At 35.0% G+C, this 19330-nt stretch overlaps 2 protein-coding genes across 5 annotated transcripts; both read right to left on the bottom strand.

Moving 5' to 3' along the window:
- Positions 1-3047: 3047 nt before the first annotated feature.
- LOC110890964 lies at positions 3048-7209 on the bottom strand. 4 transcript variants are annotated; one of them, XM_022138611.2, is made up of 8 exons: positions 7016-7209; positions 6849-6890; positions 5247-5309; positions 5041-5176; positions 4764-4950; positions 3677-3812; positions 3441-3509; positions 3048-3340 (listed from the first exon to the last, which is right to left on the bottom strand). In XM_022138611.2, the coding sequence occupies exons 1-6, from the start codon at positions 7075-7077 to the stop codon at positions 3805-3807; spliced, it is 498 nt and encodes a 165-aa protein (XP_021994303.1). In that variant the 5' UTR covers positions 7078-7209; the 3' UTR covers positions 3048-3340; positions 3441-3509; positions 3677-3804. The 4 variants fall into 4 exon arrangements, with proteins under 4 accessions (XP_021994303.1, XP_035835936.1, XP_021994301.1 ...); XM_035980043.1 differs by having other exon boundaries at positions 3048-3343; positions 7016-7202; XM_022138609.2 differs by lacking the exon at positions 3677-3812 and having other exon boundaries at positions 7016-7202.
- A 9113-nt stretch (positions 7210-16322) lies between these two features.
- On the bottom strand, positions 16323-18578 carry LOC110890965. Its single transcript, XM_022138612.2, has 2 exons — positions 16786-18578; positions 16323-16425 (listed from the first exon to the last, which is right to left on the bottom strand). The coding sequence occupies exons 1-2, from the start codon at positions 17828-17830 to the stop codon at positions 16391-16393; spliced, it is 1080 nt and encodes a 359-aa protein (XP_021994304.1). The 5' UTR covers positions 17831-18578; the 3' UTR covers positions 16323-16390.
- Between the last annotated feature and the right edge of the window lie 752 nt (positions 18579-19330).

Below are 19330 nucleotides of genomic sequence, written 5' to 3' on the forward strand. Positions count from 1 at the left end.
CGCAAAGCACACACTTCACGTCTTCGATTCTTATGTTTCGCCTCCGCAACGCCACTTTAGTAGGAAGCCGATCGTGTTCCGCTCGCCAAGCGAAAATATTGCACTTGATTGGTATCCACTTACACCATTCATACACATAACGGCCTTCAATCGCACAATGAGGTATAATCCATTTTTTTGCAGCTTGCCTGCCGACTGCAATTCCGCAGTCCAATCCCAAACAAACGACCCATCATCTTCCAGCCTCGAGCACATGTCAGCTACACTGCAACATTTATACCTTTCTCTGCTGAAAAGACTAGGAAACTTAACCTTCAACGCTTCATCCGAAATCCACACATCAAGCCAAAAATGAACACCCCTTCCATTTCCAATTCTACCCTTCAGCATACTATCAACACTTCTGCCATTTACATTAAACTTATTCCCAAATTGAACTATATTATTCCAGGTTCCTACAAATCTTTGTTTATCGGTAACTATCCCCATCCTCTATTAGACCCATGTATATTATCAATAATAATCCTCCATAAGGCGTCATGCTCCGTTTTATACCTCCACATCCATTTCAGCAAAAGAGCTTTATTACTAACACCCAACTTTATTAAACCCAAACCTCCCACTTTTTTCGTCCTCGCAACCCTATCCCAATTCACCCAATGCATTTTTTTTTCACCTCCTCTCTACCACCCCATAAATTAAGGCCTCCAATCTCTCCACCACTTTAACCGGCACTTTATATAAAGAAAAATAATAAGTAGGGAGACTCTCCAAAACAAACTTAATAAGCTTAACTTTTCCACCGATAGATAGAGTATTCGCTTTCCATTTGGAAAGACGGACTCTAAACACCTCCACCCCCGGGTCCCAATTTGAGATCCTATTCAAATTCGCCCCCACCTTTATACCGAGATACACGAAAGGAATGCTTCCTGATCTGCATCCCAATAATTTAGCCTGTGCACCAACATCCTCACTCTTCATACCCACCCCAAACAACACCGACTTGTGTACATCCTCACTCTCCCACTGTATCTGAGATGCACAAGTTCATTAGTATATTTTTGTGGACCTTCTTAATGTTTATAATGAAAGACGCCTACTTTATTCAAAATTTTATATATGTTGTTCATGGACACTTGTTGTGTTTTTTTGTGTTCATGAACACTTGTTTGTTTTTATGAACATTCGTATGTGTCCATTTCCATTCACGAACGATTAATTGTCTTCGTTTGTGTTTATTCATGAACTGTGTTCGAGGCCTAAAATTAAAATACTAACATAAACGAACACGTTCCTTTCCTTAAAAAAATGAACACGAACAGAAATCTCGTTCGGTAAATATTTATGAACTGTTCATGAACACATCGTTTCCTTCGTGTTCATTCCATTCGTTTGTAGCCCTATTTAACTCCGTTGTAGTTTAATTAATTTTTTCCTTTTTATTTCTTAATTGAACTTACAGTGTTACACCTAAACTTTATTCCACCTATATTTTTGTGTCCAAACACTCCATATCGATTCTCGTTTTTTTGCCTATTTTCTGTTAATGTTTCATTTAACTTAATTTATAAAAACGAAGTCTAGTAGTAACTCATAACCGTATAAACCGTTTGTATTTATTGTTTTTAATATATGATAAATTGAGTGGTTCAATTCATATTCATATATGATAATAATGAAACAGAATGAACAATTGTAATATAATAATTTAAAATTAGAATTAAGAGATGAGTAAATGGTATCGGATGTAGGTACCGATCTCAAATTTACCAAACCGGTATATTTTCAGTACCGGTTCTGCACAGGTATTCACCGGTTTTTACCCTCAAATACCGGTATCGTACCAGTACCGACCGGTACCGAACCGTACCATAATGAACAGTAGTGATTTATTATTAAATTAAAATTAGAATTAACAGATGAGCAAATGGTATCGGGTATAGGTACCGGTCTCAAATTTACCAAACCGGTGTATTTTCGGTACCGGTTCTGCACAAGTAGTCACCGGTTTTTACCCTCAAATACCGGTGCCGTACCGGTACCGACCGGTACCGAACCGTACCATACTAGGTATATTCGGTACCGGTACCCACTTTTGGGGATTTTGGTCACGGTATTTTCGGTACCGGTTGGTACCGAGCTCATCAAATCCTGTAGCAACGCAGCAATGCAAGTAATTGCACCGTTTAGATTACTTTTCATACACACAGTAAGTAAAGTGTATTTCGTTTGAATGAGGTTTTATATACACAATAACTTATTTTGCTTACTTTTTTTTTTTTCTGTAATGAATGAATTGTAGCATGTAAAATTAACTTGAATATTTGGAATATTGATGAGCAAATTGTATCAAATCCTGTAAACGAACCGGTATCGTATCGGTACCAAATTTAATATACCATCGGTACCAATTTGGTACCCACCTTTTGGCGTTTTCAGAATCGTTACTTTAGGTTCGACACCGGTCTAGCACCATACCTGTATTTGTTGATTTTTACCTTCAAATACCATACCGTATTGTACGTAGAATTTTCGGTGCCGGTACCTAATTTCGATGATTTTCTAGATCGGTACTTTCGCTTCCGTTACCGGTACCGAGCTCATCTATATTTTAACGTGTTAGCACCATAATAACTGAACTGAAAACAACCGAATTTCCAACGTGTAGGACGTGTGGGTCCTATTATTATATAGTAGGTTATTTAAAATCGTTTTTTTATGACGGAGTGATTATCCTTACCACGTAATTTTATTTATGTTTTAATATTCGGTATATGTTTGTCGTTGCTGACACGTCTTTTGTAGTCATTGGGTCCCGCCGCAACGCGAGAGAGGAAAATAACTAGTTTATATTATTAGGGGAAAGCTGATTATTTTTCTTGCTCATCGCCAATGCCTAATTTCTTCATCATCTTTCACTCCAGCAGTGATTTGTTCCAATACAAGATTTGATTTACACGAGTACTTGTCAAATGAAAAACTTATTAAACCAACCAAATATCTAAATGCAAAACTATTTATAGTGAAAACCGGAGAAAGAGAAGGGGTATCAAACTGCCATCGCTCAACTATTTAAATGATTTGTGTGGTGTGAAAATCCATAAAATTCAAGCTATCTATTGTGTATTGTATAAAGAAATTGAGGGTACAGGAAATGAGCAACATTCAGCAACTTAACACCGGAAAATGTTTCTTGTGATAAACATTATTGATGTGCGCTAACTCAAGGATCGGTCATTGTTAATTAACTCTGTTTCTTTTTCATTTGCAGAAGAGTGACATGCTTTGACATTAGGTTTGCTACCATCAAATCTTCAATATAGATAATCTCCCACCACTGCTATGTTTAGTTATAATACTACTTTCATTAGTTCCATATGCAACATTATCTTATAATTTTGAATAGATTACTACTATTAATTAAACAAATTACTTACTGGTTTGACATCTGCTTCTTGTACAAAGACAACATCATCATGGGTGAACAATACAAACTCCCCAACCACCTAACAATTTCACATAATCAAATATGAGGAAATGCTCTATCAACAAAATTGAAAAACGTAAAATTAACACATGTTTAATATAATAAACAGCAATAAACGATCTCTAGAACATAAGAAAATGATGACGGGTTATTCAAATGGCAATTCAAGTAGTTGATTAAACTCACATGATAAGTTGGCGCTTAAGCATCTCCGTGGTTGATGGGTGTTAAGCATGGCAGTTAAAATACTTACCATGGTATAAGTTTGGTATCGAAATGCCAAGGGCATACATACATACAAACAATCATAAGTTTCATTCACCTATAAAGAAAAGCAGCAACATGAAATTAAAGTGCCATTGTAAACAAAAACAATTTCATGGTTTAGAGGGTCTATGGGATCCTCAAAAGGGTAAGCTCCGACAAGCGTAACATAAAGTGTCACCCACGTGACCAACAATTGCAATCTAGCACAAGATAGATGATCAGACAAAACAATGGTATGTTTGTATGTGTGGCGATTCAACCCATATACGTATAAAATGTTTTTTTTGGTAATAGCCAACCGGATCAAATCCATCAGAAGCGTATTTTTAGTAAATGTAACTTTTGAGTTTAAATTATATGCATTGATCATTCATTCACTTTACGAATCCGGATAGATAGTTCTATTTCAAGCCTAAATTTTCAAAAACTATATCTTTGCCAACATACATATTACATCAGCTTCAAGGATAATAGCAACTTAGACGGCCAGCATATATAAATGGTAGATGATTAATTGAGAAAGAAAACACATTTACTTTAAATATTATAACTATGCGCAAAAAAAAGATACCGGGCATGATTTAGGCAGGTATACAACCTTTTTTATTGGTCTGATATGCAATGGTAATTTATTCCAAGTCATTTGTATTTAAGGGGTTTGGGTCATTATTATACAATTTATTTGGCAAGTGTTTTCTGAAACAGTGTAACTTATTTAAACATTATCCAATTAATATAAAACCTTATTTCCCAAAATATATATATATATATATATATTTCATTTCAAACAGAGGAGCTTTCTAAGAAACATGAACCCTTTGGATCTTTCAACCAAAAGAAAGATGAGGATGACAGCATACTAAGAAACAGTCCATCATTTATCAATCTACTACTGATTATTAACAACCAAATTCGTATTCCAAGATATCTTTCCATACTATCTATCATTAACAATTTCTGTTTATCAACTAAATCAAATCTAGTCTCTATTTGTCAGGTGTCATACCTGTTTTATACAATGCATACTTCAAAGCGATCACCGAAACAAACAACAAAATCGGTACTATTGGGTATTGTTTCACCCAATTTTTGAAACCGATGCACATGCCCAACATTGCAAACATCTCGACGCCCAAAATTGCATTTATGACCTCACGAGACACAAATCCCCAAAGACTCTTTGGCCTCTTCTCCTGAATAAAATCATTAAAGAACTCATTATGCTAAAGTTTTTTTTTTTTTTTTTTTTTTATCATTTTCAATAAAAACTCATGAAAACTTACCACCACTTCATGAATCTCGGAATCTTCAGCAGCATAAAGATCAGCTTCAATGTCAGCTTCAGCCTCCTGAGAAGCAGCCTCCAAAACCTCCTTGATTCTCAGTTTTACTACTGCCCCTTTTTTCAAGATAAAAAATCTGTGAAAGATAGAAGTTTGAAAAATTAATCACAAAAATATCAGGAAAAAATACTAAAATAATCACTAACCGATCATGGTCGGGATTAGATGCACACGCCCTCAAAATAAGAGGGCGAGGAGGCAAAGCAGTTCTGCAATATTTAAAAACAGACGTTTTAGAAAGCCAATACAAGAAGTAACAAAACATTAATTATTGATATATGATGTTAGCTAAACAATTATCGGTCTCCTATCACGGTCACTTTCACCATGTAGAAATCAATCCCTTCGAACTATGATATCTATAAACACATGAAATAATTTTGTTTTAAATTTGAACCAAATCTGGTGTTTGACTTTTGAAAGTCAAAGTGTGTAATGTCTCTAAATTGACCCGTAATGATCTATTTGCCTGGCAACCATCCTGATCAAACTACTCTTTGTGAAATCCAACCCGTTAGCCTGATTTATGAACAATTAATAATAGAAACTTGAAATGAAAGTACTACAAAAAGAGATTTAGAACTGATAAATACACCACCTGTACAACACAACTTTGACTATAGCAAGTGAGCATAAGAAGCAATGTTGCTTGTTTACGAATGATCAATACATACGAAATCCCAGCCCCAACCCAACAATTGAGTTAACCCGTGTATCTATTTTGTTGGAGAAACTAAAAAACATAAGATCATATAAGCTAAGTAACCAGTCTCTGAATAATTACTAATTACTATTATTTATTATTGAGATAATTAGTTTTACTCCCCTGTATACATCACAATCATTCTCTCTGTTAAGAAAAATATGTGTCAGCTACAAATTAGTTAAAATCTCCCTCTGTCATATGCAAAACATAAGCTAACAGGTATATTTACGGTTTAGAGCATGTTTTTTTATTGTTTCGTTACCTTAGTTGATCTGCATGTTTTAGTTTGACGCAACGCCTCTATAACTAGATGTGTTATGTCTCCTATGTAACCTCTGGTACACAATAATATTTCCGCTCATTTTTTATATTCTTCATCATTTTGTATACAATCTTTCAAATTACACAAAGCTTGCCTTCACTTAAATCTATCTTTAAATTTCATTGAATCCAAATCTGTTTTTTATATATCTTTTTAATATACATAATAAGGTAATACTTTTAATATACATGCACGCATATCATGCCGGTGCATTCACAACGAACTACTATCAATCTCATTCAAACAAGGAACAGGCTAATTTGCAAGAGCGCGACACTAACAACCAAAGTTAGAGCGGCAATTGTACTCTTAAAGCAACAGCGTCAATGGAATCATATGAGAAAACGTGCAAATATCCTAGTGGAACATATGTAAAACTAGCACGAAAACATATTCAGCAGTTTCAACCTAGTTATAGATTAGTCTTAACACCTCTCTCTCTCTCTCTCTCTCTCTCTCTCTCTCTCTATAACACACATATATGTATATAGTTCCACAGTTTTAAGTCATACAAAATAACCACCTATTCGTACTTACAATCCATGAGATGCACCAAAACAACACATAATAGAGCAACTATTTATATCCAAAACCTAACAAAATCAAACACGTTCAAAATGAATTAAGGAACTCGAATCAATGAGTATACATTGACTAACACTCAATCAGATCAGATCAAAACAACATGTAAACGAACAATACAGCAGCAAGTATTCATACCTCCTGAGGCTAAGTGACGATGATGCAGATCTCAGGCTCAAACTACATACAAACAGAAACGCATTAATAGATTAAACCTAAAATTTGAACCTGAAAACACTGATCAATGTACCAAACAGTTGAATATGAGATGAAATTGCATAGAACAAACACAAATTCGTACTTACAATCCATGAATTTGAGATTTCATCATAACCGCCATATTGCGCGTGTGGGAGGTAATGTACATGAAATTGTATAAATCGAACCACAATTTAACTTATAATCATCACCTAAACGACGACGTTGAATATTGTGAGACATCATAAGGGGTTTCTTCTTTACTCACACACACACACACAGAAGATAAACAGAGATACTCACCTCGATTTATATTACATGAAGTTGTAAATATTATATAATTGTAAGGACCAAAATGTAAAAATGAACATTGGGACCAGGGTGCTAGTAATAACGGAGTAATAAATATCAACGGCTTTTAATTATATCTTTTGCTTTATCGTTGAAAGCTTTCTGGTTTCTACATTAATTATTTCTTTTTTTTTTTTAACAAATTTAATATAGGAATATTGGATTCAACTTAAAAAATAACCACTAGCAGTCCCAACTATTATTGACATATTGGCCACCATTGGATCCTGACTAACGGAACCCTAACGCTGTTAGTTTCCGGTGCCGGAAAACAGTTTTTGCCAGAAAAAGGTTTCTAAAGATCTGATCTAAGGATACAAAGAGGTTTTGGATGAAAATGTTGAGTTTTCCGGACACAAAGAAGTTGAAGCAAGAATTTATGAAGAACCCATGGCATTATAGCCTAGTGGTATCTTGGTGGTGGGATAAGGCTTATGACCATTAGGTCATGGGTTCGATTCTCACAAAGGGGGTTTTTCCAGATTTATTGGGTTTCCTCCTGAATTGGTGTATAGGCATCATTGCCTAGTGGAGATGGATATGATCGGGTGGTTCTGCTGGTGACACGATGATACTGCAGCGGTCCGTCAGTGATCCAAATTTGCCGTTCAAAAAAAAAAAAGAATTTATGAAGAGAAAGGAAATTGAGTTTGAAGCTCACTTATAATCTTGCATGCAATCTGCCTCAAGCTTGTATTTTCAATAGTTTGAGCGTGTTTTGAGTGAGTTTAGAGTGTGAAAAAAGTGAAATGAAAATGTAGAAGGCTTGTTTATACAAGAAACTATCAAAATCATTGACGTACATAGTAAATGTAGGCTAAACACAACTTCCCAATAAGCATGACTTTGCTCTATGAATTGCAACATGTTGCACCTGTGTGACAAGTATTGACAAACCAATTAATATCAAATAAATATATAATGCCTTGTCAAAAATAATCAAAGGGAAATCTGTAAAAAATATCACCCGAGTACTACACTATACACCAAGTTCAGGCGACCGAACAGTCAGGGACCCTCCATACCCCCCTGTAAATCGGAGTAGTTTTATTGAATTGTAACCCCTATTTACCTGCGATCGGAGACAATGGCTTTGTTTATTTTTTAAAATTTTAAATTAATTAAAAATGAACTTAATTTATTTGAATAATTATCTGATTAATAAAACTACTTACCTAATCTTAATAAAAAGCAATTTAACTAAGATTCTTAGGCCAAAATAAAAGAATCGTGATGTGGATTGTATTGGGCTGGTAGGCTATAGGGAGCATGATGGGCCTCGTAACTAGTATAGTAGTATAGTCGGGTACTCGGTACTAGAGGTGCACAAAAACCCTATACTTGAAACCGGACGAAGAAAAAACTTGGAATCGGTTATTTGGTACCGGGTATTTTATACCTTTAATCAAGCCCAACCCTACATGTAGGGTATGAATATGGTATACATTTTGAGCTTAATAATTGTATCCGAAAAATACTCGGAACCAATTATACCTTATACCCAAACCCAGTTCTACCTATACCTAATACTGGTTTTTAATACTGATAGAACACCCAACTTTTAAACTATATTTTTATGTTTGCTTCACAACTTTTATATTTAAGTTCAAAAAAAATCTATACCATATAATAAAAAAAACCATGTTTGGGACACTTGTCATCATATTAGGCCATATACTCTATGAATAATTACCTATTACCTATATATTAAATTTTGAATGTAATGAATAGTAACATATATATTAAAATTAGAAATGGAAACTAACAGATGAGTAAGGGGTTGTTTGGTAGCCTATGAATGGTCATTAAGAGGCTACCTCTTAATGGAATCATTAAAAATTTTACTAATGAGAAGTTAGAAGAATGTGACATGTGATGATTTACCATTCAAATGTTACCTCTTAACCATTCAGACTTGAGGTTACCTCTTATTCATTCAGAGGTTTTGAACCATTAAGAGGTAGCATCTGAATGGTCATTAAGAGGCTACCAAACAGCCCCTAAATGGTATTGGGTACTCGTACCGGTACCAAATTTATCAAACCGGTGTGTTTAAAAATTTTACTAATGAGAAGTTAGAAGAATGTGACATGTGATGATTTACCATTCAAATGTTACCTCTTAACCATTCAGACTTGAGGTTACCTCTTATTCATTCAGAGGTTTTGAACCATTAAGAGGTAGCATCTGAATGGTCATTAAGAGGCTACCAAACAGCCCCTAAATGGTATTGGGTACTCGTACCGGTACCAAATTTATCAAACCGGTGTGTTTTTGGTACCGGTTCGGCACCGGTATTCACCGGTTTTTACCCTCAAATACAGGTGTCGTACCAACACCAACCGGTACCGAACAGTACCGTACCAGGTATATTCGGTACCGGTACCCACTTTTGGGGATTTCGGTAACTGTATCTTTGGTACCGGTTGGTACCGAGCTCATCAAATCCTGTAGCAACGCAGCAATGCAAGTAATTGCACCGTTTGGATTACTTTTCATACACAGAGTAAGTAAACTGTATTTCGTTTAAATGAGGTTTTATATACATGACAACTTATTTTGCTTTCTTTTTTGTCTTTTTCTGTAATGAATGAATTGTAGCATGCAAAATTAACTTGGATATTTAGAATATTGTTGAGCAAATCGTATCAAATCCTGTAATCAAACCGGTATCGTATCGTTACCAAATTTGCTATACCAAATCATTTTCGGTACCAATTTGGTACCCACCTTTTGGCGTTTTCAGAATCGTTACTTTCGCTTCGACACCGGTCTAGTACCATACCTGTATTTATTGATTTTTACCTTCAAATACCTTACCGTATTGTACCGAGCATTTTCGGTGCCGGTACCTAATTTCGATGATTTTCCAGATCGATACTTTCGGTGGCGTTACCGGTACCGAGCTCATCCATATTTTAACGTGTTAGCACCGTAATAACTTAACTGAACTGAAAACAACCGAATTTCCAACGTCCCTATTATTATATATTAGGTTATTTAAAATCGTTTTTTTAGGACGGAGTGACTATCCTTACCACGTCATTTTTATTTATGTTTTGATATTCGGTATCTGCTTGCCCTTGTTGACACGCCTTTTATAGTCGTTGGGTCCCCGCCGCAACGCGCGGACGAAAAATCAACTAGTTATCATTTAATTTAATATTTTCTAATTAGTTAAAGATAATCTCCTACGAAATATTATTTAATTTAAACTCTTCTACCTAATTATAGATAATTATTATTTATATCTACACAAATAATAATTAAATAAAAATATTTTACTATTTGAGAATACCATTCAACCGATATGGGGTTATTGGATTTTATCACCCCTAACTATCGGCCTTTGGCCGTTGACACCCGCAAGTAACACTTTGACACCCGGCACCCCCAACTTGACTTTTTGTTTGTGCTGGCACCACCCAGTTAACTTTGCACTAACTTGGTTAGTTTTTTTCGCTGACATGGCCAGTTTTTGATGACGTGGCTTGTTTTTGATGAGGTGTCATAATGAGGTGGCCAATTATATATATAACTAATATGTGTATGTACATGTACAGACAATAAATATCCCCAAATTCAATAATAAAATCAAATCATCATCATCTTCATCTTCAACCCCTTATCAAAGCATCATCATCATCTTCATCACCGACGAGTCGCACAGGAGTACCTTTACCATCATCACCGGGATTAGTCCCGAAGAGGTATCGGAAGTTTGGTTGATCATCTGACTGTACACTGTGGACAGATTAGTATTTATCTTGTCTACACAGTCAAGCCCACTCTTTGTGCCATGGTACTGGAGATCAACGATGGCGGGAGGTAGGTGCTTCACCTCCCGGAAAGGATCAAACAAGGGGTTCAATAACTGATTTGGTCTATTTCTATCGTCAAACACCGGGGCTTCTAGCATGGCAGGAAGTATCATTCCTAGTGGAAAGGATTGAAGAGCGAGGAGTTGTGGATCTGGAGTTTTACATCCGGAAGACCATTCATTTCCATATTGCGCCCCCCATTGCAGTACGCGGAGTGGAACTTACCTTGTTGTTTCCAGCTGTGTGGATCTTCATCAGGAAGAGCTCGTATGGCCGCAGTTGCAGCTTGATATTTTGGTATGTACTCATCATCTTCATCTTCAACCACAGTTTGTATTCTTGACAAGTGAGTTTTTGCATACATTTGTTGATACCAGAATCTTTGGGGGAATTGGTTGAATTGTGGTTTTTGGTAGTGGCGGAGCTTAACAAAAAGTTTCGTGGGGGCGTAAAGTAATGGGACCCAAATTTTTTTTCCTATCGTTATGTTTCGAGTCGGGTCAGGTTGGCTATTCGATTCAAATCGGGTCAAATAATAATAGTTCCAAATAAAACAAAGTGTATATTTACCAAACTACCCATTATTTATATACAAAGTTTATAAATATTTAGGATATACAATTTAGGAAAAATAATCGGGGGGGCGATCCTATATAATTTTAAAATTTTCGACGGAAAAATCGGAACATGTACACTTCTAACCGAAATATTGGGGTGGGCGGGTGCACCCCCTGGCACCCACAATACTCCGTCTCTGGTTTTTGGTTGATTTGTGGTTTTGTTAATACCAGAATTTTTGGGGGAATTGTTGTTGGCAAAGAAGGAGATAAAGTTTAAAAACACATCTGGTGTTATAAAGAAGGAGATGAACTTTAAAGACACATCATCGCCACGTAAGCAGCTCCAACTCAACAAACTTGTGCCACGTCGGACAAAAAACTAACCAAGTTAGTGCAGATTTAACTGGGTGGTGCCAGCACAACAAAAAGTCAAGTTGGGGGGTGCCGGGTGTCAAAGTGTGAGTTGCGGGTGGCAAGGACCAAAGACCGATAGTTGAGGGTGATAAAATCCAATAACCCACCGATATGTGATCACAAGTTTGAAAATAAGAAATTCAAATTGAAATAATTATGTAGAAAAATGATTAATAAACTTAACAAATAAAAAGTAATAATTAAAAAAATCTCAAGTGATCGAATGAAATAAATAAAGCATCCCATACAATGAAAAAAATTTCTATGTTACTTTCCGGTATTTTCTATTTATCTATTATATTAAATAATAACAATAATAATAATAATAATAATAATAAAACATTTAATTTTTATATAATTATAAAGTTACATCCTGAGTTTTTTTTTTTTTAAACGACCAACAGAATCAATCATGAATACTCTCGGGGCACCCACTGGACCAAATGGAGTACTCCGAGAGTAACCTGAGTCCACAATATACTTTGGAGTTCGGTGATTGAAATTATGGTAAACTAGGAATCAAAGGTTCCCATTTGAAACTGAAATGTCATAATAAGTGAATAGTACACCAAAGTTCATTTTTAAACAATAAATCTTGACGACTGTAAGTGTTAACACATGACATTATATTTTATTCAACACGTGCGATACACGAGTTATTTTTAAAGATGTATCATTTTTATTATTTATTATATAAAATTACATTTATGCAGCCCGTGTAATACACGGGGTTCAAATCTAGTGCATATTATAAAGCAAATAATTGAGTGAATTTATGTTATTGTAATTACTTTAATTAGTTTTACAAATTACAAACCAAATTTAATTTTTAAACGAATTTACCTTTTTGTAAAATAATAAAAAAGTTTAGTTTTTAAACCCGGTTCCAACACCTGTTTATATCCAAACATGATCATACCCTACCCGGGTACATAGTGTATGGTTTTTCTCATCCATGTCCATGCCCGAACCCCAGGGGCGCAGGGTAGTGTATGTCACCCCCCCCGAACTTTTCGATGCGTAGTGTTATGAATAGTACTTTCGTATAGGTATATACGTTGCCCCCCCTCGGTTTAGGGGAAATTGGGGGGGGGGGGGGTGGGGGGCTTCGCCAATGCCGAACCCTACCCGATTTCTCTCAATACCTGAGTTTCTAATACCCGATCATACTCGGAACCAGGTATTAAAGAAAACCAATTAATGTACCTCTACTTGGTACGTGTTTTCATGAGCATATTGTTTAAGTTGCATGTCATGGTTTTCTTTACTCAAAACTCAGCCTTGTAGGAATGATTTAAAATTAAATTTTTACTTTCGAATTCAAAGATTGTATGAAATATCAAGAGTTCTCATATCTTAGAAACATTTTCTAAAAGTGGTTTAAGCTCGTGAAAACATCAAATTCTTGGCAAGTATAGGAACCTAAAAGGAGATAAGTAGGTTAATTTAATTTTGTAACACTTTCCCTTAGACTTTGAGACAACTTGTAGTCAGGTTTTGCTTAACTTCTCAATATTTTATGAGTTAAGATAGAAGTATCATGACACGTAGGGGTGGATTCAGAAGGTTTTTTAGGGTTCATAAAAACCCTCTTGGTTTGGAAAAAAAATAGAAAAAATTAATAGAAACCTTATATGATTTTGGAAAAAAATAGTAAGAATTAGTAAAAATCTACTAAAAAAACCCTTTGTTAAAATTTCTTAAAATAATAAATAGTGGTTTGGATGAATGTACGCATTCAGCTTATGTTTACTCCTCAATCTTCCAACAAGGGTGTGTTTCATCACCAAATTACCTTTAACAAGGTAGTAATCATCTCTTCATATTAGATAACTATCATCTTGCGTGTAAACAAAGAAGATACGCTCTTGTGTCAAAAGACATGAAATCAGCAACCAAAACTCTTATTAAAACACTTGAACACTGAAACAATCACGAACATAACAAACTCACACACTCTTACACTCCTAACACATACAGATCATCAAGTTGATGATCTGATATACAACTTGACTCACGATACAAGATCTAAACACTAGATCTTTACAAACGAAGGAAATCAAGACAAACCCTAGGAGAGAGAACGACGTGTTACAGAGAAATATCTAGAACAATGATTATTTCAATGTACACAGACTTGTAACCAGTTCACTTATATGGATCAGTCATCAACTTGTTTGTGAAGTCGGTCAGATATGTAAAGCCCAGTAGTCCAGCAGCCCAATAGTCCATATGTAAAGCAAGAGCAGTCCAGTAGTCCATATGTAAAGCCCAGCCAGTCGTCATATGTTCGTCATATGTAAAGCCCAGTCCAAGATCAGTACATGTCACACAAATATATTAAAACATATTAAAACAAATGTATATAAAAGGAATAAAAGTGATTATGATTATAAGAAGCATGTATATATTTTCAACACCCCCCCCCTCACTTTTATTACTAAATACATCAAACAGATTTAACCACTTACACGCCTCAACATGTTGATGTACTAACAGCCCCTTTGTAAAAACATCGGCTACTTGTTTTTTCAGAACTAATCCCAACAGTTTTAATGCTTCCGATTTGTATTTTTTTCTCTTAAAAAGAAAACGAACAGTGACCATTTTAACAACGGGAGAGAAGGTTTCATCAAAATCAATACCTTCTCTTTGACTAAACCCTTTAGCCACTAACCTGGCTTTATACCTATCAATTTCACCAGTCGACTTATATTTTATCTTAAAAACCCATTTACACCCAATAGCTTTCCTATCAGCAGGTAAATCTACAAGGCTCCAAGTATTATTTCTATTTAGTGCCTCTATTTCGTCATTCATGGCATTAACCCAATTAGGATCAACACAAGCTTCAACATAATTTCTAGGTTCAGTTAACTTATTCAACCCAGAAACAAAATAGAAGTTATCACATGAAAGTTTAGAGTAGTTTACAACTTTTTCTAAACCATATTTAACTTTACCTTCAACAATATAATCATCTAACCGTTTAGGTAAAACAGAAGTCCTAGTAGACCTTCTAACAGAAACACTCGGAGCTTGTGATGATGACATTCCCTCAGACAGATTATCACGATCACATCCTACAGTCTCATGCTCAACCCTTCCTAAACAGGGACTTAATTCACTAGATTGCTGATCATTGGTTTTCTCAGGACTCTCACTAGATTCCTGTTGACTAGAACAACCTCGTTCAGCCCTATCTATAGTGACCTCAGATACCATGTTTGGTTGCTGAGGTTCACAAGACTTCGGATTACTACAATGATTAACCCCTTTTTCATCATCGGGATCATCCAACCCCCTAGAGTGTATAAAATCATTTTGTTCAAATAAGTCGAAAAAATTAAGAGAGTTTATATCTTTGAATGTTTCAGAAGCATTTTCACTTGACACTAACTTAAAAGGAAAAACAGATTCATAAAACCGTACATCTCTAGAAAATAAAACCGTCTTATTTTCTAAATTCCAAAGTTTGTATCCTTTTTTTTCATTTGAATAACCAATAAGCACACACTTATCAGCATGACTACTCAGCTTATCTTTATTATTTAAAACAGTACTGAAACAAAGACAACCATACACTCTAAGGTGAAACAAAGAGGGTTTAAAACCATGAATTAACTCATAAGGAGACCTACCACCCAATACAGAAGACGGAGTCCTGTTAATCAAATACACAGCAGTCAAAACACATTCTGACCAAAAACGTAAAGGTAAATTGCTTTGAAACAATAAAGCCTTAGCTACATTTAACAAATGCCTATGTTTCCTTTCTACAATTCCGTTCTGTTGTGGAGTATAAACACAAGTAGTTTGGTGTAAAATTCCATTTTTATTCGTGAAATCTTTAAAAGCAATATTAACAAATTCAGTTCCATTATCACTTCTAAAAATCTTGACACTTTTCTCAAACTGAGTTTTAATGAGACTCACAAAATGTTTAATATTTTCTAACACTTCATCTTTATGCCTCATAAGATAAACCCAAACAGATCTCGTGTAATCATCTACAACAGTTAGAAAAAACCTAAAACCTTCTTTACTTTTTACCTTATAAGGACCCCATACATCTAAATGTACAACTTCTCCTAGGTGTTTGGTTTTATGATCACTAAGAGGGAACGGATCTCTATGTTGTTTAGATTTATGACATATTTCACATGGTAAACTTTTATATAACCCTTTAAGATTCAAATCAGTTTTTAAGACTTTTAACACAATTTCAGAGGGGTAACCCAGTCTAGCATGCCACAAGTTAATCAAATCTACACTATCTGAACTAAAACATGACACAACAGAAGACTCACCACAGAAATATAACCCCTCATGTTGACTACCAGTCACCAGGATTTTCTTTGTTAACGAATCCTGAAGATAACACATATTTTCATCAAATGACACAGTTATTTTACTGTCCTTAGCAAGTTTGTGAACAGAAATTAGATTTACACAATAATCTGGTACGACAAACACATCATGTAGAGTGACTTCGTCATTAAGTTTTACATCACCGATCTTAGTAACCAATGCACTTGTACCATTAGGATGGTTCACTTTAATTTTATAATCAAAAACATCAATTTGATTTATCACATTTTTATCACTCATGACCATGTGCTGGTTTGCACCAGAATCACAAACCCAACCCATATCCTTTAAGGACTTGGTTAAATTTGCAAAACAATAAATTCATAAAACTTACAGAACAGAAAAAACTTTTAGATCTACCTGACATATTACTGCTAACAGTATTCTCACCAGATTTCAGATTTAACAGACCTAACAACTTCGACACCTGATCAGGAGTTAAACTAGCAGCATCAGACTTACTAACATCAGAAACACCACTATTAACAACATTATTGCTAACAGCCTGTTTTTTAAACCCTTGACTAGACTTTGATTTCATCCAGGGAGGATATCCAATGAGTTCAAAACATTTCTCAATTGAATGACCCAGTTTATTACAATGAGTACACTTGACATTCTGATTTATGTTCTTAGAAAACTTCTTTTTATTATCAGTAACAGAATTAATTTTAGATATAAAACCAACATTCTGCTCTTTAGACACAAAACCATTAGAGTTCCTGTGAGATTCTTCCCTGGATATAATCGAGAAAGCCTCTTTTATAGTAGGTAAAGGCTCTCTAATCAGCAAACTAGACCTAACAGGCTGATACACACTATCCAACCCCGTTAAAAATTGCATTAGTTTAACAAGGTGATTAAAGTTATTATACTGATTGGATGCATTACAAGTACAAGTAGGTATTTGCAAAATCTGGTCTAATTGTTTCCACATAATGTTCAACTTATGATAATACTCAGCAACTGACGAGCCATTTTGAGAAAATGAATTAATCTTTTGATATAAATCAAATACTACAGACCCATCTACTTTATCGTAAGTATCTCTCAACTCTTTCCAAACCTCAGCAGCAGATTTCGAATACACATGACCCAAATAAAGCTCTTCAGAAACTGAATTTAAAATCCAAGCTAAAACAACCGAATTGCATCTTTCCCATTGTGAACCAAGAATTTCATTATCACCAGGTTTTAAAAAAGTTCCATCAATAAAACCAGTTTTATTTTTAACCCTCAAAGCCAAACTCATTGCATTAGCCCATACAGTATAATTTTCAGTTCCTTTAAGCTTTATATTCACCACAGTTAAACTTGTAGAATCACTAGCATGCAAATACAAAGGATTATCTGGTTCTAGTTTACTTATTAAAGTTTCACCAAACAAGTTCATAAGATCTGCCATTATTAATTCAGTCACACACAATAGACAAACAGATATCAGTTAAAGATCAACAACCAAAAAAGACACCCTACACTGCAAAACCAAAGTCGGCAAAAACAGTTCACCAAGACCAATAACACCTTCTTCAGTCAATCAGAGCAGTTGAAGTCTTCACAGGTCTGAGCAGTCTTATCTTGAACAATAGATCTAGAACTAACAGATCTGAAGTTACCAAGATTCCAAGAATCTTAACAATAATCAACCGAAATCTTCACAAATCAAACTCAAGATGACCAGATCCAGAACCAGCAACTCTTCAGATCTGTTCAGAATAACCCATAAAACCACCGATCTTACAACAAGAAGATGAAAAAACCCCAAAACTCTATGAAACCCTAACCAGCGAATCAAGAATCAGAGACTAATAACGGAAGCGAACAACTCAAAGAACGTATCAGAGCTCTGATACCATGTCAAAAGACATGAAATCAGCAACCAAAACTCTTATTAAAACACTTGAACACTGAAACAATCACGAACATAACAAACTCACACACTCTTACACTCCTAACACATACAGATCATCAACTTGATGATCTGATATACAACTTGACTCACGATACAAGATCTAAACACCAGATCTTTACAAACGAAGGAAATCAAGACAAACCCTAGGAGAGAGAACGACGTGTTACAGAGAAATATCTAGAACAATGATTATTTCAATGTACACAGACTTGTAACCAGTTCACTTATATGGATCAGTCATCAACTTGTTTGTTAAGTCGGTCAGATATGTAAAGCCCAGTAGTCCAGCAGCCCAATAGTCCATATGTAAAGCAAGAGCAGTCCAGTAGTCCATATGTAAAGCCCAGCCAGTCGTCATATGTTCGTCATATGTAAAGCCCAGTCCAAGATCAGTACATGTCACACAAATATATTAAAACATATTAAAACAAATGTATATAAAAGGAATAAAAGTGATTATGATTATAAGAAGCATGTATATATTTTCAACATCTTGTAAAAAAATTATAGTCATATGAAAAAAGTAATATCTTACTAATAAAAAAGTTATCATGTTTGCCAAACGTAGAAGGGGGCGGGGAGTTTTTGTTTGAAAAATTAATCCTTATCTCAACTTGGAGTGCAAGGCAATCTAATTAATTCAGTAGATAGATATAGTTTTAGTTTATTGAGGAGTCCTATTATATTTCAAATAGGTTAGAGTAATCTCCAAGTTAGTAGCTTATAAATAGCAACACTTTATTTGTAATAGTTAGTTTTTTTGAAGTTCATTAATAAAAGAGTCTCAGGTGTCCCCTGAATAAAAGTGTGTTCGTTGATATCAGTTCCTCCAACAATTGGTATCAGAGCACGGTTCGTAGGTGCTTCCTGAAGCGATTCAATCGGGGCGTATAACCGATTAAATTCCGGAGTAGAGTTTGTCGTTCTTGATTCAGAGATCAAAGGAGAATTGTTCGGGGTGTCTAAACGAACTATACCAAAACCTATCAGCCA

This window comes from Helianthus annuus, chromosome 11 (genome assembly GCF_002127325.2).
Source record: "Helianthus annuus cultivar XRQ/B chromosome 11, HanXRQr2.0-SUNRISE, whole genome shotgun sequence".
NCBI classification, from domain to species: domain Eukaryota; kingdom Viridiplantae; phylum Streptophyta; class Magnoliopsida; order Asterales; family Asteraceae; genus Helianthus; species Helianthus annuus.

Excerpts from the sequence above, each read along its gene's own strand:
- LOC110890964 (XM_022138609.2), bottom strand. The coding sequence starts at position 7,077 with ATGTACATTACCTCCCACACGCGCAATATGGCGGTTATGATGAAATCT. Across the intron at positions 5,310-6,848 it reads TCGTCACTTAGCCTCAGGAG|AACTGCTTTGCCTCCTCGCC; the intron begins GTATGAATACTT and ends TAAATATTGCAG. Across the intron at positions 4,951-5,040 it reads CCGAGATTCATGAAGTGGTG|GAGAAGAGGCCAAAGAGTCT; the intron begins GTAAGTTTTCAT and ends GATTTTATTCAG.
- LOC110890965 (XM_022138612.2), bottom strand. The coding sequence starts at position 17,830 with ATGGCAGATCTTATGAACTTGTTTGGTGAAACTTTAATAAGTAAACTA. Across the intron at positions 16,426-16,785 it reads TGTTAGCAGTAATATGTCAG|GATTCGTTAACAAAGAAAAT; the intron begins GTAGATCTAAAA and ends TGTTATCTTCAG.